Source organism: Macaca nemestrina, chromosome 20 (assembly GCF_043159975.1).
Source record: "Macaca nemestrina isolate mMacNem1 chromosome 20, mMacNem.hap1, whole genome shotgun sequence".
NCBI lineage: Eukaryota > Metazoa > Chordata > Mammalia > Primates > Cercopithecidae > Macaca > Macaca nemestrina.
In genome coordinates, this window is record NC_092144.1 from 66400835 (window position 1) to 66420290 (window position 19456).

At 56.0% G+C, this 19456-nt stretch overlaps 1 protein-coding gene across 14 annotated transcripts; it reads left to right on the plus strand.

The window, feature by feature from the left end:
- The first annotated feature begins 67 nt into the window (after positions 1-67).
- On the plus strand, positions 68-19217 carry LOC105488138 (zinc finger protein 444). 14 transcript variants are annotated; one of them, XM_011751957.3, is made up of 6 exons: positions 295-352; positions 1572-3233; positions 5625-5796; positions 6268-6586; positions 16961-17069; positions 17922-19217. In XM_011751957.3, the coding sequence occupies exons 4-6, from the start codon at positions 6290-6292 to the stop codon at positions 18488-18490; spliced, it is 975 nt and encodes a 324-aa protein (XP_011750259.1). In that variant the 5' UTR covers positions 295-352; positions 1572-3233; positions 5625-5796; positions 6268-6289; the 3' UTR covers positions 18491-19217. The 14 variants fall into 14 exon arrangements, with proteins under 14 accessions (XP_070944076.1, XP_011750262.1, XP_011750259.1 ...); XM_011751961.2 differs by having other exon boundaries at positions 1572-1682; XM_011751958.2 differs by lacking the exon at positions 295-352 and adding an exon at positions 687-803.
- The last annotated feature ends 239 nt before the right edge of the window (positions 19218-19456 follow it).

The following is a 19456-nucleotide window of genomic DNA, read 5'->3' on the forward strand; positions in this document are numbered from 1 at the left end:
CAAGGCCCAATAGGCCGCAGACGACGCTTTCGTGCATCTTGGGAAATGTAGTTCCAGTGTTGGGGAAGACGCCAGGCGGTGACAAACAAGGGTGAGCGGGTCCCCACGGCGAGGGCCAATGGGCAGCTGCCTTTGCCGCGATGCTTCCTGGGAGTTGTAGTTCGGCTTGAAGCCGGGGCCGCATGGGGAGTTGTTGGGCGGAACGAGCGACTCGGAGTATGGGATTGGGGGAGGGGGACGGGGGGGGGGGGGTGTTTGGCGCAAAGCCTGCTGGGGCATGGAGTCCCAGTGAGCTTTGTGCGCATGTGCGGGGAGGTGATGGGGCTTGGGGGGCATCGCCTGAGAGAGTGAGGTGAGCTAGGGGGGAAGGAGGGAGGGATCGGAGGGGGGCGGTTGGACGAAGGAGGGACCAGCGGTTGGACGGGAAGGGGGGCGCCGGGGCCCTCAGGAGGGAGAAATGGAAGAGATGGGAGACTTGCGGGGAGGGGAGGAGAAGGGGGCTGAGTGATGGGGGAGGGGTTGGGAGCGAGAACTAGAGGGGGAGGGACTTGGAGAGGGGGAGGGGTGGATAGTGGGAGGGGGGTCGTGGATCCTCGAGGTCCTGAAAGCGGGAGAGAGAAACTGAGGGAGAGGACGGGGGAGGGGCGGGACGGGGGAGGGACAGATGGGGGAGGGAAGGGGGAGGGACAGGTAGGGAAAGGGAAGGGGACCCAAGCAGGGGTGGGCTGTGAGATGAAAGCTGAGTGGGAAGCTGGACCCTACAAAGGAGTCTGGGGGCGCCGGGACCGGACCCCTTCGGAAAGGTTTGCGGGAAGGGGCTTCCGGGGACGATGGTTATTGTGGTAACGTAGATACAGTGCAGGTGGCTCTTTTTGTGTGTTTTTTTTTTTTTTTTTTTTGAGACGGAGTCTCGCTCTGTCGCCCAGGCTGGAGTGCAGTGGCCGGATCTCAGCTCACTGCAAGCTCCGCCTCCCGGGTTCGGGCCATTCTCCTGTCTCAGCCTCCTGAGTAGCTGGGACTACAGGCGCCCGCCACCTCGCCCGGCTAGTTTTTTGTATTTTTTAGTAGAGACAGGGTTTCACCGTGTTAGCCAGGATGGTCTCGATCTCCTGACCTAGTGATCCGCCCGTCTCGGCCTCCCAAAGTGCTGGGATTACAGGCTTGAGCCACCGCGCCTGGCAAGGTGGCTCTTTTTGTGCGCTGCTTCTACAAGTGCAACTTTTACAGAGTTGTGAGATTCCTGAAGATAACTCGTTGAGGAGCATCTGCCTTTTTAGCTTGTTGCAAGGCATTATTACCTTCGGTAATATGTGTAAAGTGCTTAGAAACTGTTTATTGTCATCTGAAGTTGACCCCCGCCACCTCTACCCCAGTCAGGATGAGTCACCCTCCTCTATATCCATCTTAATGCCTATTGCAATGTATATTTAGTATTTTAATCTGTGTGCATGTTCACAGCAGTGTCCCCTGGGCACCTTGCAGGAAACCTTCGACAAAGTAACCCTAAGTCTGACTGGACACTTACTAGCCAGGTGTGGTTCTCAGCATTTTTGTTTTCCATCACTTTACAGTCAGCGAAATGGAGATACAGTGTATTACAAAAGGTGCCTTGTACCTTGTCCAAGGACACAGAACTGGTAGGAGGCAGAGCTGGAATTTGCCCCAGAGCCTTTGTGCTGTAGGTAAATATTTGTCCAGTGGGCTAGCGGCTCTCAACCAGGAGTGGTTTTGTCCCCCAGGGGACATGTGGCAATGTCTGGAGACTTTTATTTGTTTTTCCAACCTTGGAAGTGCTGCTGGCATCTCATGAAAAGAGGCAGAGATGCTGGTAGACATTGTGTGTTGCACAGGATAGCCTCCCACAACACAAGTGCCATTAATGTCGAGGTTGGGAAACTCTGGAGTAGACAAACCGGTCTTTGTCGAGCACCTACTCTTTGCAGGCTGCTTCTAACTCCTGCTCCCAGCAGCCTCTTGAGAGGAGGGAGCTATTGTTAGCCCTGTGTCACAGGTGGAGAAATGAAGCACAGAGAGGGCAAGTCACACGTCCACAGTCACACTGCTGATGAGTGGCAGAGCTGGAAGTTGAAGCCAGGCAGCCAAGCTCCACAGCCTCTTAGCCATGATATTAGCCCAGCATTCGTGCGTGCTGGTGCCGGGGTACTGGGTGGAACTGGTATGGACTCTGGAGTCACATCTGGGTCCCATTTGTGGCTCCTTCACTCTCCGAGCATCTCCCTATGGTATAAGGGGACCCCTCTCCCCAGCTCACAGGTCTGTTGGGAAGGTTGGGTGGGGCAGGATAAGACACTAGCCACTCAGTGGCTGTCTTCGAGGCATCCAGGCTGCCTGGCTCAGGGCTGGACTGTGCTTTGTGGACACAGACAGCTAGGCAGCAGGGTTACAGCTGTTGAATGCACATAGCACAGGGCGCTTATTGGATGGTAGGGTGGATTTACATGGTGGGATGCCCTTACTTAACAGCATGTGCTTTCTTGGGTGCAGGCCCTCTGCTGGGTGGCCCCAGGAACCCAGAGAAGAGTTGGACTTGGTCACTGCCCCAAAGAGCTCACTTTCTGGACAGCCCAGGGCGTAGTGACCTGTGATCACCTCTGAGATTGCAAACAGGGTCAGCCTGATGGCCTGTGGCCTTGCTCTCTGGCAGAAATTCCTCCTTAGTCCCAGAAGGGATCTTTTTTATGGCAGAGCAGGCCTCTGTGTGGCTTTTGAGACTTGCATCTGGCCTGGGTCTTCCAATAAGCCTTTCTGCCTGCTCCCGGGTTCATCAGTCCTTAAACTGATGGGTGGGTGGGGTGGGAGGTGATGCTGTGGCCTGTCTGTGGAGCCAGACAGATGTGGATGTGTGAGTCCAGGCTCTGCCACATGTTAGCTGAGTGACTTTGGATAAGACATCTCCCCTTGCTCCATCTGCAACTTGGGGGTAGTAACACCAACCTCATGGGATTGATCAGCCTGTAAAGTTTGAGTGCTAGCCAGAATGCTGGGGTTGAAATGCGTAGTCTTTTGCCCGCATGGAGCTTGAATTGTAGTGAAGAAAGTCAGCACACAGGTATCGTAACACTAGATCTTGTTAAATGCTAAAAGAAAACTAATAAGGGTGACATGTTAGCAATTGGGGGAAGGGCATGTGGGTGCAGCATTGGAGGGGGTGATCTGGGGAGGCTCTCCAAGGGGGGAATAATTGCATTGAGGCCTCCGTCATGAGGAGTCAGGTAAGCAAAGATAAGGGGGAAAGGAGTGATCCAGGGGGAGGCAGCAGCAGGTGCAGAGGCCCTGTGGTGGGCACTGGCCTTCAGACTGAGAAGATAGAAAGTGAGCCAGACTGGGCACAGTGGCTCACTCCTGTAATCCCAGCACTTTGAGAGGCCGAGTTGGGAGGATCACTTGAATCCAGGAGTTTGAGACCAGCCTGGGCAATATAGTGAGACCCTGTCTCTACAAAAAATATAAAAATTAGCTGGGTGTGTTGGTGCCTGCCTGTGGTCCCAGCTGCTCAGGAGGCTGAGCCAGGAGGATGGCTTGAGCCCGGGAGGTCAGGGCTGCAATGAGCTGAGAAGTCACACCACACTCCAGCCTGGGCGACAGAGAGAAACCCTGTCTTAAAAAGAAAGAAAAGAAAAGGGGAGCCATTGTGACTGGAGGACAGAGAATCCAGGAGTGGGCAGAGATGAGAAAGTAGGGCCAGGCTGCATGGTCTCATGGCCATGGTAAGGAATTTGGGTTTTGAGCATCACAGGAAGAAGTTGGAGGGTGTTGAGCAAGGAAGTGACAGGGATTTACAGTGAAAAAGTTTTTGTGATCACTGTGGAGTGATTTGACTCTAGGTGGCGAGAGCAGGCAGACACTGGGGTCTTGTGGCAGGCGTCCCAGCAATGACATGACGTTTGTGGTTAGTGACATGGCGGTCAGGAGCCCAGGCTTTGGTTGTATCAGGAGGAAAATGGTCTGAACCCAGACTTCCTCTCAGACCCCACTGGCTAGAAGCAGATGACGTGCCCACCCGCTTCCTTGTGGTCAAGGGGACTTTGCTGTAGCTCCTCATGATACAGGTCAAGCTGCCGTAATGAAGAGACCCCAAGTACAGGGCCCCAGATAGCACAGAACTGATTCTTTTCTCCCGTCATACTCCAGAGGTGTTCTGGGGCGGGCTGGCGCCTGAGCCCCATGGGGTCATCAGGGTCCCTTCTGTCCTGATCTTCCAGTGTCCTTGAGGTCAGGGGTCCGCAATCTTTTCCTGTAAAGAGCTAGCGAATAACTATCTTGGGCTCTGTGGACAGCCTTGCAGGCTCCCCAGGCCCTGTCACAGCCACTCAGTAGCTCCAAGGTGGCCGTGGACAGTGCATGAGCAAGTGGGCACGGATGTGTGCCACTGAGACTTAAGTGAAACAGGCTGCAGGCCACATTTGGCCCACCAGCTCGGAGACCACTGTTTCTCAAATGTTTTGAAGTCAGGACTCCTTTCTACCTTCAAAATTACTGAAGACCCTAACATGCTTTTATTGATGGGAGTCATATCTATTGTTACGTATCACAGTAGAAACTGAAATAGAAAATTTTAAAGTATTTATTAATGCATTTAAAAATGGCAGTCACGGCCGGGCGTGGTGGCTCATGCCTGTAATCCCAGCACTTTTGGAGGCCAAGGCAGGTGGATCACTTGAGGTCAGGAGTTTGAGACCAGCCTAGCCAACCTGGCGAAACCCCGTTTCTACTAAAAATACAAAAATTATCCGGGCATGGTAACGTGCGTCTATAATCCCAGCTACTCGGGAGGCTGAGGCAGGAGAATCACTTGACCCCGGGAGGCAGATTGCAGTAAGCCGAGATCGCACCACTGCACTCCAGCCTGGGCAACAGAGTGAGACTCCATCTCAAAACAAAAATTAAAAAAAAAAACAGAGACAGGAGAGCTCACTGCCTTTCTCTGCTTTCCGCCACGGGAGGACACCAAAGGAGGCCGTCCGCAGCCTGGAAGAGATGCTCACCAGAACCCGTCACTGTCAGTACTGACACCCAGATCGCAAATTCGCAGCAGAAGGGACTGGGACAGGCTGTCATAGAGGAGCTCCATGGACTGAACTGCTTAAACACGAGCTTATTTCTCAGTTCTGGGGGCGGGAAGCTCAGAATGCCATCATGGTCAGTTCCTGGTGAGGGCCTCTGCCAGGCTGCAGGCGGCCTCCTTGCTGTGTGCTCCTGTTGGCAGAGATGGACAGAGTCCCAGTGTTCCTTCCTCTTACAAGGCCACAGTCCTATTAGGCCCAGCCCTTGTGACCTCAGTTAACCTTCATTACCAGCTAAAAGCTCCATCTCCAAATACGGTCACACTGGGGTGAGAGCTTCCAAGGGACCCTGACGACCCCATGGGGCTCAGGCGCCAGCCCGCCCCAGAACACCTCTGGAGTATTACGGGAGAAAAGAATTTTGGGGGACAAATTCCGGCCACAGCAGTTAGCTGGGGTGGCTTCTGAGTAGGCTGCCAAGCGTCTCCTACCAGGGTAGGGTGCACTGTCCCACAAGTCCAGTGAGGGTGGTGCTGATGGTGACCCACTACTGCCAGGCCTGCTGCAAGCTCTTCCTGTGTTTTCTGGTTGAATCCTCAGGACAGGCTGTGGGAGGAGCTGCAGGACTGAGGCACAGAGGCCCAGGGCCCACGGAGGGGCCCAGCCTTGACTTGGCTCCCTGGGATCCCAGGACTGCACGCCCTTTCCGCACCACCTGAGTGAGCGCCGCCCCCTCACAGAGACCTCTTTGCCCCTGGGCCAGGCGGGGCAGGTGAGTGCTTTATCTTACAGGGGAAACCGAGGCACAGAGGCCGGGCCTATCCTGGGTACGTGGGCGGCTCAGAAGCGCGGGTCCCAGGCTGGGTGCCATGGCTCACGCCTGTAATCCCAGCACTTTGGGAGGCCGAGGTGGGCGGATCACCTGAGGTCAGGAGTTCGAGACCAGCCTGGCCAACATGGCGAAACCCCATCTCTACTAAAAATACAAAAATTAGCCAGGCGTGGTGGCGGGTGCCTGTAATTCCAGCTACTTGGGAGGCTGAGGCAGGAAAATTGCCTGAACCCGGGAGCCGAGGTTGCAGTGAGCCGAGATCCGCCACTGCACTTCAGCCTGGGGGAAAGAGCGAAACTCCGTTTCAAAATAATAAAAAGTGAAAAAAAGGAGCGTGGGTCCCAGTGTGAGTCTGGGCACCGTGGGCAGGGGTCTTGGCGGGCGGGGGTCTCACTGGCCTGTTCCCTGCAGGCGCTGCGGTCCAGGAGGCCCCATGGAGGTGGCGGTGCCCGTGAAGCAGGAGGCTGAGGGCCTGGCGCTGGACTCCCCGTGGCATCGCTTCCGCCGCTTCCACCTGGGCGACGCGCCGGGCCCACGCGAGGCCCTGGGGCTGCTCCGCGCCCTGTGCCGGGACTGGCTGCGGCCCGAGGTGCACACCAAGGAGCAGATGCTGGAGCTGCTGGTGCTGGAGCAGTTCCTGAGCGCGCTGCCCGCCGACACGCAGGCCTGGGTGTGCAGCCGGCAGCCGCAGAGCGGCGAGGAGGCGGTGGCCCTGCTGGAGGAGCTCTGGGTGAGCCTGGCGGGGCTGCAAGCGGGGAAGGGAGCGGGGAGGGCAGCCGGGAAGCCACCAGGAAGCCCACGGAGGAGCACCGCTGAACCCCTGACAACCAGTGTGCCTCACGGTGGGGAGGCTGCGGCACAGCGTGGAGGGCCAGTCCACGTGGGGCGCCTCCGTCCCAACACCAGCTGCAAGTCAGGAGGGCCCCAGGACCCTGGCATACTTGCGAGTTCTCTAGAAGGACTCACAGCCGTGTTCACGGTCACGGCTTATCACGGAGAAGGACGCGCTGGAAGCAGCTGGGAAGAGGGCCAGGAAGGCTCCAGGGAGCGCAGTCACCAGCTGCCCTCTCCCCGCACTCCGCCCGCACGCAGGGAGCGTTGCCAGCCAGGGACGCTCCTCAAACCCTGGTGTCCCGGGTTCTCACTGGGGACTTCTCCCTGCTCTGTTGGCTGACCTCAGCCTCCAGCCCCCCGAAAGTCAAGGATACCCCGGCCCAAACTCCCCCTCAAATCCATCTTGCTGTTGGGCTGGCCTGAGGCCCCCGGCAGGCAGACCTTCCTCATGCGGGACGTTCCAAGGGCTCGGAGATGACTTCCCGGGGTGGAGGGCAAAGCCAGGCCTCTCTCTGGGCAGGTTTGGTTGCTTGACCGCACAGCAGGCAAGGGCCGACTCACGTTCTGGGTGAAGGCTTGGTGCACAGCCACACCCATCCACTCACGTCACCTGGGGCCGACGCTGGCCACCGTGAGGTGCACAGCCACACCCATCCACTCATGTCACCTGGGGCTGACGCTGGCCACCGTGAGGTGCACAGCCACACCCATCCACTCACGTCACCTGGGGCCGACGCTGGCCACCGTGAGGTGCACAGCCACACCCATCCACTCACGTCACCTGGGGCCGACGCTGGCCACCATGAGGACCACAGAGGGCCCGAGGAGCTGGAAACGTTGACTGCCTGGCCCCGTTGGGGAAGCTGCCAGCCTGGCTTAGAGTCCTGTCCCGGGGGGGATGTGTTATGTGAGCCGCAGATGCCATCTTAAGTGTTCTAGTCACCACATTTAAAAAAGGTGAATTTACTTCATGGACCCCAATGTATTCCAAATACCATCCTTTCAGTGGTGGCACTCTCCCTTGGCTGGTGGCTGCTGTGTGGGGCCTTGGTGACAGCGGCAGGCAGCCGCGCAGAGACCTCTGAGAAGAGTGGTCCAGGCCGCGGGAGCAGCCAGTGCAACGGCCCTGAGTGAGGGGGTGTTTGCGCGAGGCCTGAGTCCCCAGTGGCAGGAGGGTGAAGAGTCAGAGTGGCCGGGTGTTCCTCATAAGTGCGTGCTGAGTGCCTGCTGGGTGCTGGGATGTAGCAGCAGAGAGGTGGCATCTCAGTGAGGCAAAGCAAGCAAAGCCTTCAGTCCACGGCAGCTGGGCGTCCTTCCTTTCTTCCAGAGGGAGCAGCTCCTGTCAAGGCTGCCAGTGGCCTCGTCCATCTCCCTTCTCAAGCAGCCTGACCAGCCCCCAAACACTCCCCCCTCTTATTGTCTGGGATACAGCTCACCCCTCCTCTGCTCCCACCTCCTGGCACCTCTGTGCCGGCTCTGGCTTCTCTATCCTCACCCTCCTTCTGGGTCATTGTTCCCGAAAGTAGGTTGTAACAAATCGCAGACCCAGCAGCTTACAAATCACACAAGTCTGTTACGGTTCTGGAGGTCAGAAGCCCAAAATGGTTTGGTCTCATGGCCCAAAATCGAGGTGTCTGCAGAACCACGTCCCTTCTCAAGGCTCCAAAATCAAGGTGTCGTCTGCAGAGCCACGTCTCTTCTCAAGGCTCTACGAGAGAATCCGTTTTGGGCCTTTTCCAGCACCTGGAGGCTGCCCGCATTCCTTGGCTCATGGCCCTTCCTCCGTCCTCAGAGTGCTGCACTCCGACCTCTGCTTCCATCCCCCATCACTCCTCTGACCTTGACCCCCTTAGGTCCCATGGTCACTTCTTTTATTTATTTATTTATTTATTTTACTTTAAGTTCTGGGATACATGTGCTGAACATGCAGGTTTGTTACATGTGCCATGAAGGTTTGCTGCACGTACCAACCAGTCATCTAGGTTTTAAGCCCCACATGCCTTAGGTGTTTGTCTTAATACTGTCTCTCTCCTTCCCCCGTCCCCCAGCAGGCCCCAGTGTGTGATATTCCCCTCCCCGTGGCCATGCGTTCTCATTGTTCAGCTCCCACTTCTGAATGAGAGCATGCGGTGTTTGGTTTTCTGTTCCTGTGTTAGTTTGCTGAGGATGACGGCTTCTAGTTCATCCATGTCCCTGCAAAGGACATGAACTCATTCCTTTTCATGGCTGCATAGTATTCCATGGTGTACTGTGGTCATGTCTAGGATGCCTGTGATGACAGTGGGCCCATCAGGATAGTTCAGGAGAGTTTCCCCATGTCAGTGCTTAACTCCCTCCCGTCTGCAGAGTCCCTGTTGCCCTGAGACATCGGGTGACAGGTTCTGGGGATCAGACCATGTACGTCTTTGGGGCCATTCTTCTGTCTGCCATAGAGGTGAGGTAAATGCAAGGTGAAGTGGGAGTGGAATAGAACTAACATGGAATCCGTTAGCCTCGGGGTTGCGCCCTATCCAGTTTCCATGACTCCTCAGAACAGGACGTGGCACATGGGTGCTGTCTAGGTAGATTTCAGCCACTGTTATTACTCTGAGCTCTTGCCATCTGTTTCGTTGGCATTAAAATGTTCTTTTAGGAAAAGATGGTAAAAGTAGGTGGTGGTTATTGTTGCTTTTAATGTATATATCTTGCAAAATCAAAAAAAAAATCTTCCATTCAGGGATGCAGTGAGAGTTCTATTGGTTCAGTGAATCTAAAAGTTCGGCAATCGCTGGGCTCCAGGGCCATCAGGACTGTCCCGCACTCTGTTCGCTCCGAGGCAAACCTCTCACTGTGGCTCTGGGCTGTCTTTAGCGTCTCTCTTGTATTTGTTACTCTCGTTTTAATGAGAGCAGACCTCAGGCTCAGAGCCTTCTTCTATCAGTGTCCACGTGGACTGGAGTAACACTGCTGTGAGTGATTGAATTGCCCATGACCTCTCTCTCTGGCACAGGATACTGGCTTTCCATTTCCGGCAATGATACAACGTGGTCTTAAGTCAGTGTTATTTTAGTTTTAGGTAAAAGTAAAGAGCAATAAGAGCCCAGGCAATAGCCATTGCAGCCGACGGTGGTGTAGAGACAGCTGACATCTGGGGGCGCTGCTGTGGATTGGGGTTTCTCGGCATCTGGTCTGTGGGTCCCCACCTGTCCTCAAGAGTTTTCACTGAGGCGTTGCACGATGAGAAAGAGAGGACAGCCGAGGAGAGGCTCCTGTGCTGGTAGAATGTGGTAGAACTCACCCGGTAGCTTTTAAAAAATACTGTCGGCCGGTCACAGTGGCTCATGCCTGTCATCCCAGCACTTTGGGAGGCCAAGGTGGGCGGATCACCTGAGGTCAGGAGTTCAAGACTAGCGTGGCCAACATGGCGAAACTGCGTCTCTACTAAAAATATGAAAATTATCTGGGCGTGGTGGCACATGCCTGTAATCCCAGATACTCACGAGGCTGAGGCCGGAGAATCGCTCGAACCCAGGAGCTGGAGATTGCAGTGAGCCAAGGTTGCACCACTGCACTCCAGTCTAGGAGACAGAGTGAGACTCTGTCTCAAAAAAATATACTGTTGCCAGGATTTTACTTTCAGATTTGAAGTTGTGGTTGTGAGGTGAGTGGGGCCTCAGATTCAGTAATTTTTTAACTGAATGTCTCCATTCTCCTGTTGAAGGACATTTGGGTTGATTCCAGTTTGTTTGTTTTAATAGAACTGGTTTACATCTCTGAATACGTTTCTGTTTGAACACACATTTTCATTTATCTAGGGTAAGCACCCAGGAGTGTGGTTGCTGGGTCATGTGACGTCTTAGTCTGTTTGGGCTGCTGAAACAAGGTACCGTAGGCTGCTGGCTGAAAACAAAGGGAATGTGTTTCTCACAGTTCTGTAGGCTGGAGAGTTTGAGATCAAGGCCGACTCAGTGTTTGGTGAGGGCCTCTTGCTGGTTCACAGATAGTGCCTTCCTGCTGTGTCCTCACATGGCAGAAGGGGTGAGGGGATTTCTTTGGGGTCTTTCTTAGAAGGGCACTAATCCCATTCATGAGGGCTCCCCCTTCATGACCTAATCGCCTCCCAAAGACCCCATGTAATCTCATTATCTTCAGGGTTAGGATTTCAACATAAGAATTTGAGAGGCATACAAACATTTGGTCTGCAGCAAAGTCTTCCGGCCATTTTCAGACTGGGTGGTTTTCTTGCCCTTGAGATTCGTTCACGTTATTCTGAATGCATCCTTTGCCAACTATTAGACTTTCACATTTTTTTAAAAAGTGCCTCATGACCTGTGTGAGCCACCGGGGTTGGGAACCACCAATGAGAGAGAGCCCATCGGCCGGGCGCGGTGGCTCAAGCCTGTAATCCCAGCACTTTGGGAGGCCGAGACGGGCAGATCACGAGGTCAGGAGATGGAGACCATCCTGACTAACATGGTGAAACCCCGTCTCTACTAAAAAAAAAAAAACACAAAAAAAACTAGCCAGGCGAGGTGGCGGGCGCCTGTAGTCCCAGCTACTCCGGGAGGCTGAGGCAGGAGAATGGCGTAAACCCGGGAGGCGGAGCTTGCAGTGAGCTGAGATCCGGCCACTGCACTCCAGCCTGGGCAACAGAGAGAGACTCCGTCTCAAAAAAAAAAAAAAAAAAAGAGAGCGAGCCCATCATCCAGGAGGGGGCAGACTCTTCCATTCGGGGGAGAACAGGGGACATTTGGGAATCACGGGCTCCATGGTTCTAAGGACTGTTCCATCTCCTCAGAGTCTAGGGGACTTAGAGAAACCCCCTCCTGGCTACGTTGGCTTGTGGAGTTCGCTTATGATTTTTTTATGGTATGTCCAGCCCCAGCTGGAGTGTAGTCTCATGTAGCGTCATGTGGATTGGGGCCTTGTCTTGTTCAGCGATGTGTCCCTGGAGCTCAGGATGGTGCTGGGCACATAGTAGGTGCTACAAAAATACTCATTGAGGGAGTGGCTACCCCTTCCCAGCCTCCTCTTCTCCTGCTCTGGAGGGAATGGCTAACCCTTCCCAGCCTCCTCTTCTCCTGCTTTGAAATACAGGGTTTGACAGGAAGACCAGGATAAGGTCGCCTTCCTCACTTCTGTGGAGAGAGAATCTGATCTGCCCAGAAAGATGGAATGAGCTGGCTGTAGTCACTCAGCATCTGGCCTCAGGCACACAATAGGGAAAGGGGATAGTTTGAGACGGATGGGGGCAGGGCATCTGCCAAGCAGGGAAATGCAGAGAAAAGCCAGTGGGGTAGGCCTGGGAGGCGGGGAGAGGCAGCTGCAGCCAGTACCCGGTTAGCTTGACAGGAAATGCCCCAGTCAGCCTGCGTCTCAGGTCAGAGTTGTAGGGGAGACCGTGGGGCTCCAGAGGCAGCCAGGAGCACAGGAAAATAGCAGAGGGTAGCTGTTCAATGTTAAAGGCAAACTTAGCAGATTTGCAGAGGACAGGTTGATAATCACACCCCAAACTCAATATTTGAAAAGAATGGCAGAATAGCGCAAACCTTCAGCAAGTTGACTAGGGAGAAAACAAGAAACAGCACAAACACTGATGGTGGAAGCAAAGCCGGGGATGGAGCGGATTTGACAGCTCTTGAGAACACCATGTTCAGCGTGCACAATGCATTCGAAGTCCTAGATGAAATGGACAGTTTTCTAGGAAAACATAAATCACCAGCATATGCTCATGACGTAGTGGCAGATGTGGGAGTCTGGAAACCAGAGAGGGGGAAATCAAAAGGTGATGAAAGACCTTCGCATATAGAAGGCACTGGGTTCCAGTACTTTATGTGTAAGTTCTGCCAGGCCTCCAAGGAACTGATCATTCTCATCTGTTCTTTTTTTGGGGGTGGAGCCTCACTCTTGTCACCCAGGCTAGAGTGCAGTGGCGTGGTCTCGGCTCACTGCAACCTCCACCTCCCAGGCTCAAGCACTTCTCCTGCTTCAGCATCCTGCGTAGCTGGGATTACAGGCGTGTGTCACCACGCCTGGCTAATTTTTTTTGTATTTTTAGGAGAGACGGGGTCTCCCCATGTTGGCCAGGCTGGTCTTGAACTCCTGCCCTTATGATCCGCCTACCTCGGCCTCCCAAAGTGCTGGGATTACAGGCGTGAGCCACCATGCCAGCTTCATCTTTTTTTTTTTTTTTTTTTTTTTTTGAGACGGAGTCTCGCTCTGTTGCCCAGGCTGGAGTGCAGTGGCGCGATCTCGGCTCACTGCAAGCTCCGCCTCCCGGGTTCCCGCCGTTCTCCTGCCTCAGCCTCCTGAGTAGCTGGGACTACAGGCGCCCGCCACCGCGCCCGGCTAATTTTTTGTATTTTTAGTAGAGACGGGGTTTCACTGTGGTCTCGATCTCCTGACCTTGTGATCCGCCCGCCTCGGCCTCCCAAAGTGCTGGGATTACAGGCTTGAGCCACCGCGCCCGGCCCATCTTCTCATCTTTCACACAAACTTCCAGAACACAGGGAAGGTGTTCCCCAGCTCATTGGCAAGGCTGCCACCCCCCCGCCCCCCCCCAACCACCTAACAGGACAAGGACAGCACAGGAAAAGGTTGCAGCCAGTCTCATGGGATCCTCAACAGAACATGGGCAGCTTGGTCCTGCAGTGGGTGGACAGGCTGATGTGCTGGGGCAGGTGGAGCTTAGCCCAGATACACGAGGATGCTCCATCCTTAGGAAGTCTCTCAGTTAAAGTACACAGACTTCAAAGCTGGATATGAGTCCTGCCTCCACCTCTTCCAAGCTGGGTGACCTTGGACGCGTGTCTGGGACTCTCAGAACCTTGGCTTCCTCAGCTGCAATTTTGGAATCTGGATTCCTGAGCCCTCCAGGGATGGATGTAAGGAGGGCTCCATCAGGCAGTGTGTTCCTAGCCGTGCCATATTGGCTCCGTCCGTCACACACAGGGTCACAGCTTATTACAGAGAAAGGACACAGATGACAACCAGCCAAGGAAACAGATGCGTGGAACGGGTGGAGGAAGGCTCTGTGCTCGGAGCTTCCAGCTGTCCTCCCGCTGTGGAGTGTGGACAGCGCTAACTCCTCTCGGCAACAACATGTGACAGCATGCAGGGGAGCTGCTGGCCAGGGACGCTCCCCCGAGCCCGGCACCCTGGGTGTCGATTGGGGTTGCGTGTGTGGATATGCTGACCTTCTCCTCCAGCCCTGGCAGAGGCAGAGCTGATGCACATGGCCCAGATCCCCAACCCTGAGTCACACTGTTGGCTCAGCCCACCCAGGTGGTCCAGTGCCCCAGGTGAGCAGACTCTGCCATCAGGCAGTGTGTTCGGGGGGCGTAGACATGACCCTCCCTGGAGCCGAGGGCAGAGGCCAGACCTCTCTGGACAGGGCTGATCCTCACTGCACAGCAGCGGCGTCTCGTCCGGTCTCCACGCAGCCCCGCAGGGTCCGTCCCGGGTCCTGGAGTCATCTCAGGGAAGGAAAGCAGCTTGCCCGAGGTGACAGAGCTGGTTCAGGGGCAGGGGGATCTGTGGAAAAAACACACTTGAAGTATCTTTTTCTATTCTCAGCATCAGTGACCACAGAAGACATCTGTGACCAAATGTTGGAGGGGGCGTCCCCTCACATACTGTACAAGCAATCAGCTCTGCAGCAGACGCAAGCAGGGTGTCCTCTAATGCATTTCCAACACGGTCTCCCTGGAGACAGCGCCAGATCCCACAGGTTGAGGGCTCACGCCCCAAGACTGGCCCCCCATTTCTGATGCCAGTCACAAGCCCCAGGTTATTTCATCTGTGCTTCCAACTGACGGGCTGAAAGTCGGGCTCCCACAGCCGCTCCTCCGGTTCGGTTAATGTGCTAGCGTGCCCACAGAACCAGGGAGACATGTTTACCGGTTTATCACAAAGGAGATTTTAACGGATACCGGCGAACAGCCAGATGGAGAGCCACGTACGTGAGGTCTGGAAGGGTTCCGAGCGCAGGAGCCTCTGTCCCTGTGGACTTGGGGTGCACCATCCTCCCGGCATGAGAGTGAGGTCTGGTGTACTTTGCTGTCCGCCTCCGCGTGTTCAGCTCTCTGGAAGCTCCCTGAACCCTGTCCTTTGGGCCTTTTATGGAGACTTGGTTAAGAGGCATAATTGAAGCATGGACAGCCATGTAGAAATGTGATTAGATAAAACGGGTGTGATCTAATCCGAGTAGACTGAGCAGGGAAACCTCACAAGGCCTGTGTGTTCAGACCCTTCTTGGCCTCCCTGTTCAGCCTTCTTTCCTCCAGGGTAGGGGCAGGACCCCTTCTGAAGGGGGGCGTTATGGCCACAATCAGATAAATTAGGTCAGAAAATTTTTTTATGGCCAGAGGTGGGGGAAGATTGAAGTATAGTTTTAGTTTTTAAGGCCCGCCTTGCGGAGAAAGAAGAGCAGGTGAAAGTGGGGCAGAAGGTCAGGGAGAGACTTTCAGAGGCCTAAAACTTCCCAGCGTTAGAACAAGACTGTAACAAGGGCTGTGGGAGTCATGAGCCAGGAGCCATAGACAGAACCCAATGTCTACATATCACAAAATCACAGGGAGGACTAGGAGCCTGGGGCTGCTCCGTGCTCCCCCCCTTCTGTGTGCCTGGCCCCGCAAGGGGCACCTGTCCCCACGTGGGTGTGCCCTGGATGTCTCTTCCTGTGGATGATACCTGGCCAGCATCCCCTGTCTCTGGGACCGCAAACCGGGAAGTTCCCAGAGGAATGGGTAGATCTCAGGCTTTTCTGTGCCCAAGATCTCTGGGAGAACCCCCGGCTGGCATGGCTTCCCGGGCTCCACTCTCAGGTGTGTCCACCCCGGTGCCCTTGAGCTGAGGCCAGGACAGCACCCCTGCCCGGCCTCTGCCTGTGGCCGACAACACACAAGGGTCATGGGAGTCCCCCCAAGGGCCAAGGAGCTGGAGGGTGGTCCAGGGTGGTGCTCTGGGCCTGGGTGAGACTGTGCTGTTCTGACTCTCCGATGGGGCCCCAAGCCCATCACGGTGCCATAGCCAGGTTGGGAGGCACCCAGGATCTAGTCAGCCTTGTGCCAAGCCCCCGTCCCATGCCTCAGCCGCCTGAGTCACTGGGATTACAGTCATGAGCCACCACGCCCATGCTCCTGTATCTTGACCCCTTCTTTAGGAAACGTTTTCTTGTCTGTCAGAGTGAGGGCAGATGGTTTGCCCCTGCTGGTTTTTTTGTTTTTTGTTTTTTTGAGACAGAGTCTCACTCTGTTGCCCAGGCTGGAGTGCAGTGGCGTGATCTCGGCTCACTGCAACCTCTGCCTCCCGGGTTCAAGTGATTCTCCTGCCTCAGCGTCCCGAGTAGTTGTGATTACAGGTGCATGGCACCACGCCCAGCTAATTTTTTGTATCTTTAGTAGAGAGGATTTTACCATGTTGGCCAGGCTGGTCTCGAACTCCTCACCTCGTGATCTGCCCGCCTCAGCCTCCCAAAGTGCTGGGATTACAGGCTTGAGCCACCGCTCCCGGCCTAGGCACTGCTAATTTTCACACCAAGGATTGCTTTATGATCCAGGTACTCCTGTGGCCAAAAAGATTTGAAACAGGGAAAAGGTGTGATGCGTGGCTTAGCTGTCACTGGCACCAGAAGAATTGCCATCCCCTTCCCTTGGGGACGTGGTTTTGAGGAATGATGTAGTAGGGCAAAGAAACCACAACCAGAGTTGGACTGAAAGTTTTTAAATTTTTGGTCCTCCTGGCTGGCGCCATCCTGCTTGGCAGCTGTTCTGCCGTTTCACGCCGAGAAAAGTCGTTTCTGAACTTAGTTTATGTTTTTCCCAAGTTAAAAGCTTACGTATTCTGCATTTTGCTAAGGAGCTAGCACTTTATCCAAAGGGCAGGAAGAAGCTGGTCTGAGACAGGTATATTAGTTATTTCTTGCTTCCTGACAAGTCACCCCAAACTTGGGTGTAAAACAGTAACATCTGTCAGCTCAGAAAGCCTCTGTGGGTCAGGAGTCTGCAAGTGGCTTGGACACGCGGACTTGGCCCAGGGTCTCCTGTGAGGTCACAGTGCAGTGTTGGCCTGGCTGTCATTTGAAGGTTGGCTCCCTGTCAGGGGGTTGGCAGGAGGCCTTGGTTCCTCACCTGTGGGCCTCTCCATGGGGCAGCTTCAGTGTCCCCCAGCATGACTGTGGCTTCCCCCCAGCAGGGATGGGATTCCACAGCTGGTTGACGGTGGTGGGGAGAGGGAGAAATAGAGGCCGTCACTCAGGTGTCTGAGTTCAAAACGTGTGCTCTCATTTCAGGGGCCAGCAACCTCCCCTGATGGGTCGTCAGCAACAAGGGCGCCTCAGGACGTGACGCAGGGCCCTGGGGCCACAGCTGGAAAGGAGGACAGCGGGATGGTTCCCTTAGGTGAGCCACTGGCCTCCCTGGTTCTCCCTGCCAGCCCCCAGCACCGGGGATGGGGGTGTTCAGTGAACGATCCTGGCACCAGGATAAGGGCAGACCTGGATCCCAGCCCTTGAGGAGCCCCAGGGTTCGGACCCAAGGGGCGGGCATTGTGGGTGCAGTGGGCCTTGGGGTTGGAGGTCCACCCATCCATCCATCATGCACCCATCTAGCCATCATCCACCCTCCACCTATCCATTTATCATATACCCACCCATTCACCCATCCATCCCTCTGTCATTCAACCAGGCATCCATCCATCCTTCACCTGTTCCCCCTCACACCAATCCCACCATCCTTCTGTCATCCATCCATCATCACCCATTTATCCATCACCCACCCATCCATCCATCTACTCATCTACCCATGCACCCACCGATCCATCATCTGGACGTTCATCCACCCACACATTCATCATCTACCCATCCATCACACATCCATCCATCTACTTACCCACGCACCCACCCATCCATCGTCTGGACATTCATCCACCCACGCATTCTTCATCTACCCATCCATCGGCTGTACATCCATCATCCGTCTATTCATCCACCCATCATCCACCCACACATTCTTCATCTACCCATCCATCATCCAGCCAGCCAGCCATCAACTATTAAGTATGGGGCATTGACTGTATGCCAGGCACTACTAGGTACGGGGGACACAGGCATGAATAAGAAGCCCACATCGCAGCCCTCTTCCCACCCCAATGGTTTCTGCTTTAAGCGTTCCTTCCCTGCCTCCACCCCAGCCTGCGCTGTGCCTGCCCCGCCCTGGTGCAGACCCAGAGGCTGACTCTGTTTCTTTTCCCAGCAGGCACCGCCCCTGGGGCTGAGGGGCCGGCGCCTGGGGACTCCCAGGCTGTGCGCCCCTACAAGCAGGAGCCCAGCAGCCCCCCGCTGGCGCCTGGCCTGCCCGCCTTCCTGGCGGCCCCGGGCACCACGTCCTGCCCCGAGTGCGGCAAGACGTCCCTGAAACCAGCTCACCTGCTGCGCCACCGGCAGAGCCACTCGGGTGAGAAGCCGCACGCCTGCCCGGAGTGCGGGAAGGCCTTTCGGCGCAAGGAGCACCTGCGGCGCCACCGCGACACGCACCCCGGCAGCCCCGGGCCCGCGCTGCGCCCTCTGCCCGCCCGTGAGAAGCCCCACGCGTGCTGCGAGTGTGGCAAGACCTTCTACTGGCGCGAGCACCTGGTGCGCCACCGCAAGACGCACTCGGGAGCGCGGCCCTTTGCCTGCTGGGAGTGCGGCAAGGGCTTCGGGCGCCGCGAGCACGTGCTGCGCCACCAGCGCATCCACGGCAGGGCAGCCGCCAGCACGCAGGGGACGGCCGCCCCGGGCCCCGATGGTGGGGGCCCCTTCCCGCCCTGGCCCTTGGGTTAGCCGCCGCCCGGCCCGCGGCGCCTCCCGCCCTTGGTGCTGCCCCCTGGGCCGTCCCTCCTCTCTCCCAGTGCCACTTGGCCTCTTCCCCTCCTCCTCCTTCCCTCCCGCCCACCCTCCTCCACCGCCCACCCTCCTCCACCGCCGCCTCCCTTGTCTGAACTTCCCAACGCCTTCCTCTCTATTCCTTTCCAACTCCTTTTCCCCCAGATTTCCCTTTCCTGCTCAGGTCTCACCTCAGCCCCTCTTCTCCCTGATTTCTTGGCCTCTCTCGCTGTGTGAAGGGGCCTCTTCCTAATGTCTCCGCCTTCCCCCACCTTCTCTCTCCCTCGGCCCAGCCTCCCTCACCCTCCTCCATTCCTCTCTCCCCGCCCTTTTCCTGCCTGAAAAGCAGAGGTGAGGACCTGGGACCCCTGAGGGGCAGGCGAGGAAGAGCTCAGGAGCAGCCACAGGCCAGGCCCCCTTGATGAAGCGGAGGCTGAAGGAAAGGAGTCTGGGTCTTGTCCCTAGGAATTCTCTTCCCACAGGACAGATTGGGGGGGCAGCGGGAGGCAGCGGCTGATGGCTCTGACAAGTTGAACCCAGGGCGTCGCTGTGGGCTCCTTGATCTCGCTGCCCTCGTGACCCAAAGGCATGGGATGGACAGAGATGCCTGCTCCCATGAAGCTGGTTGGGGATGGCAGTTCACCAGCATCCAGAGAGTAATAAAGTCACTGTGTGTAGACCCGGAGTCTGTGCTCTGTCTGGACTGTGTCTGGAGCAGCTTCCTGGGGTCTGCTGTCTTGGTTCCCACTGCAGACTCTCGGCATGAGAGAAGCTCTGGGAGTCTGGGCACAGCCGTGGGAAGCAGTGCAGGAAATGTATCCTCAGGAGGGCTGTCTCTACCTCCATCCTATGGAGGCAGGGATGAGGCTCCTGGAAGGGACCTGCCGACCACCACACTGAGTTGGGTTCACGTCTGAGCCCTTC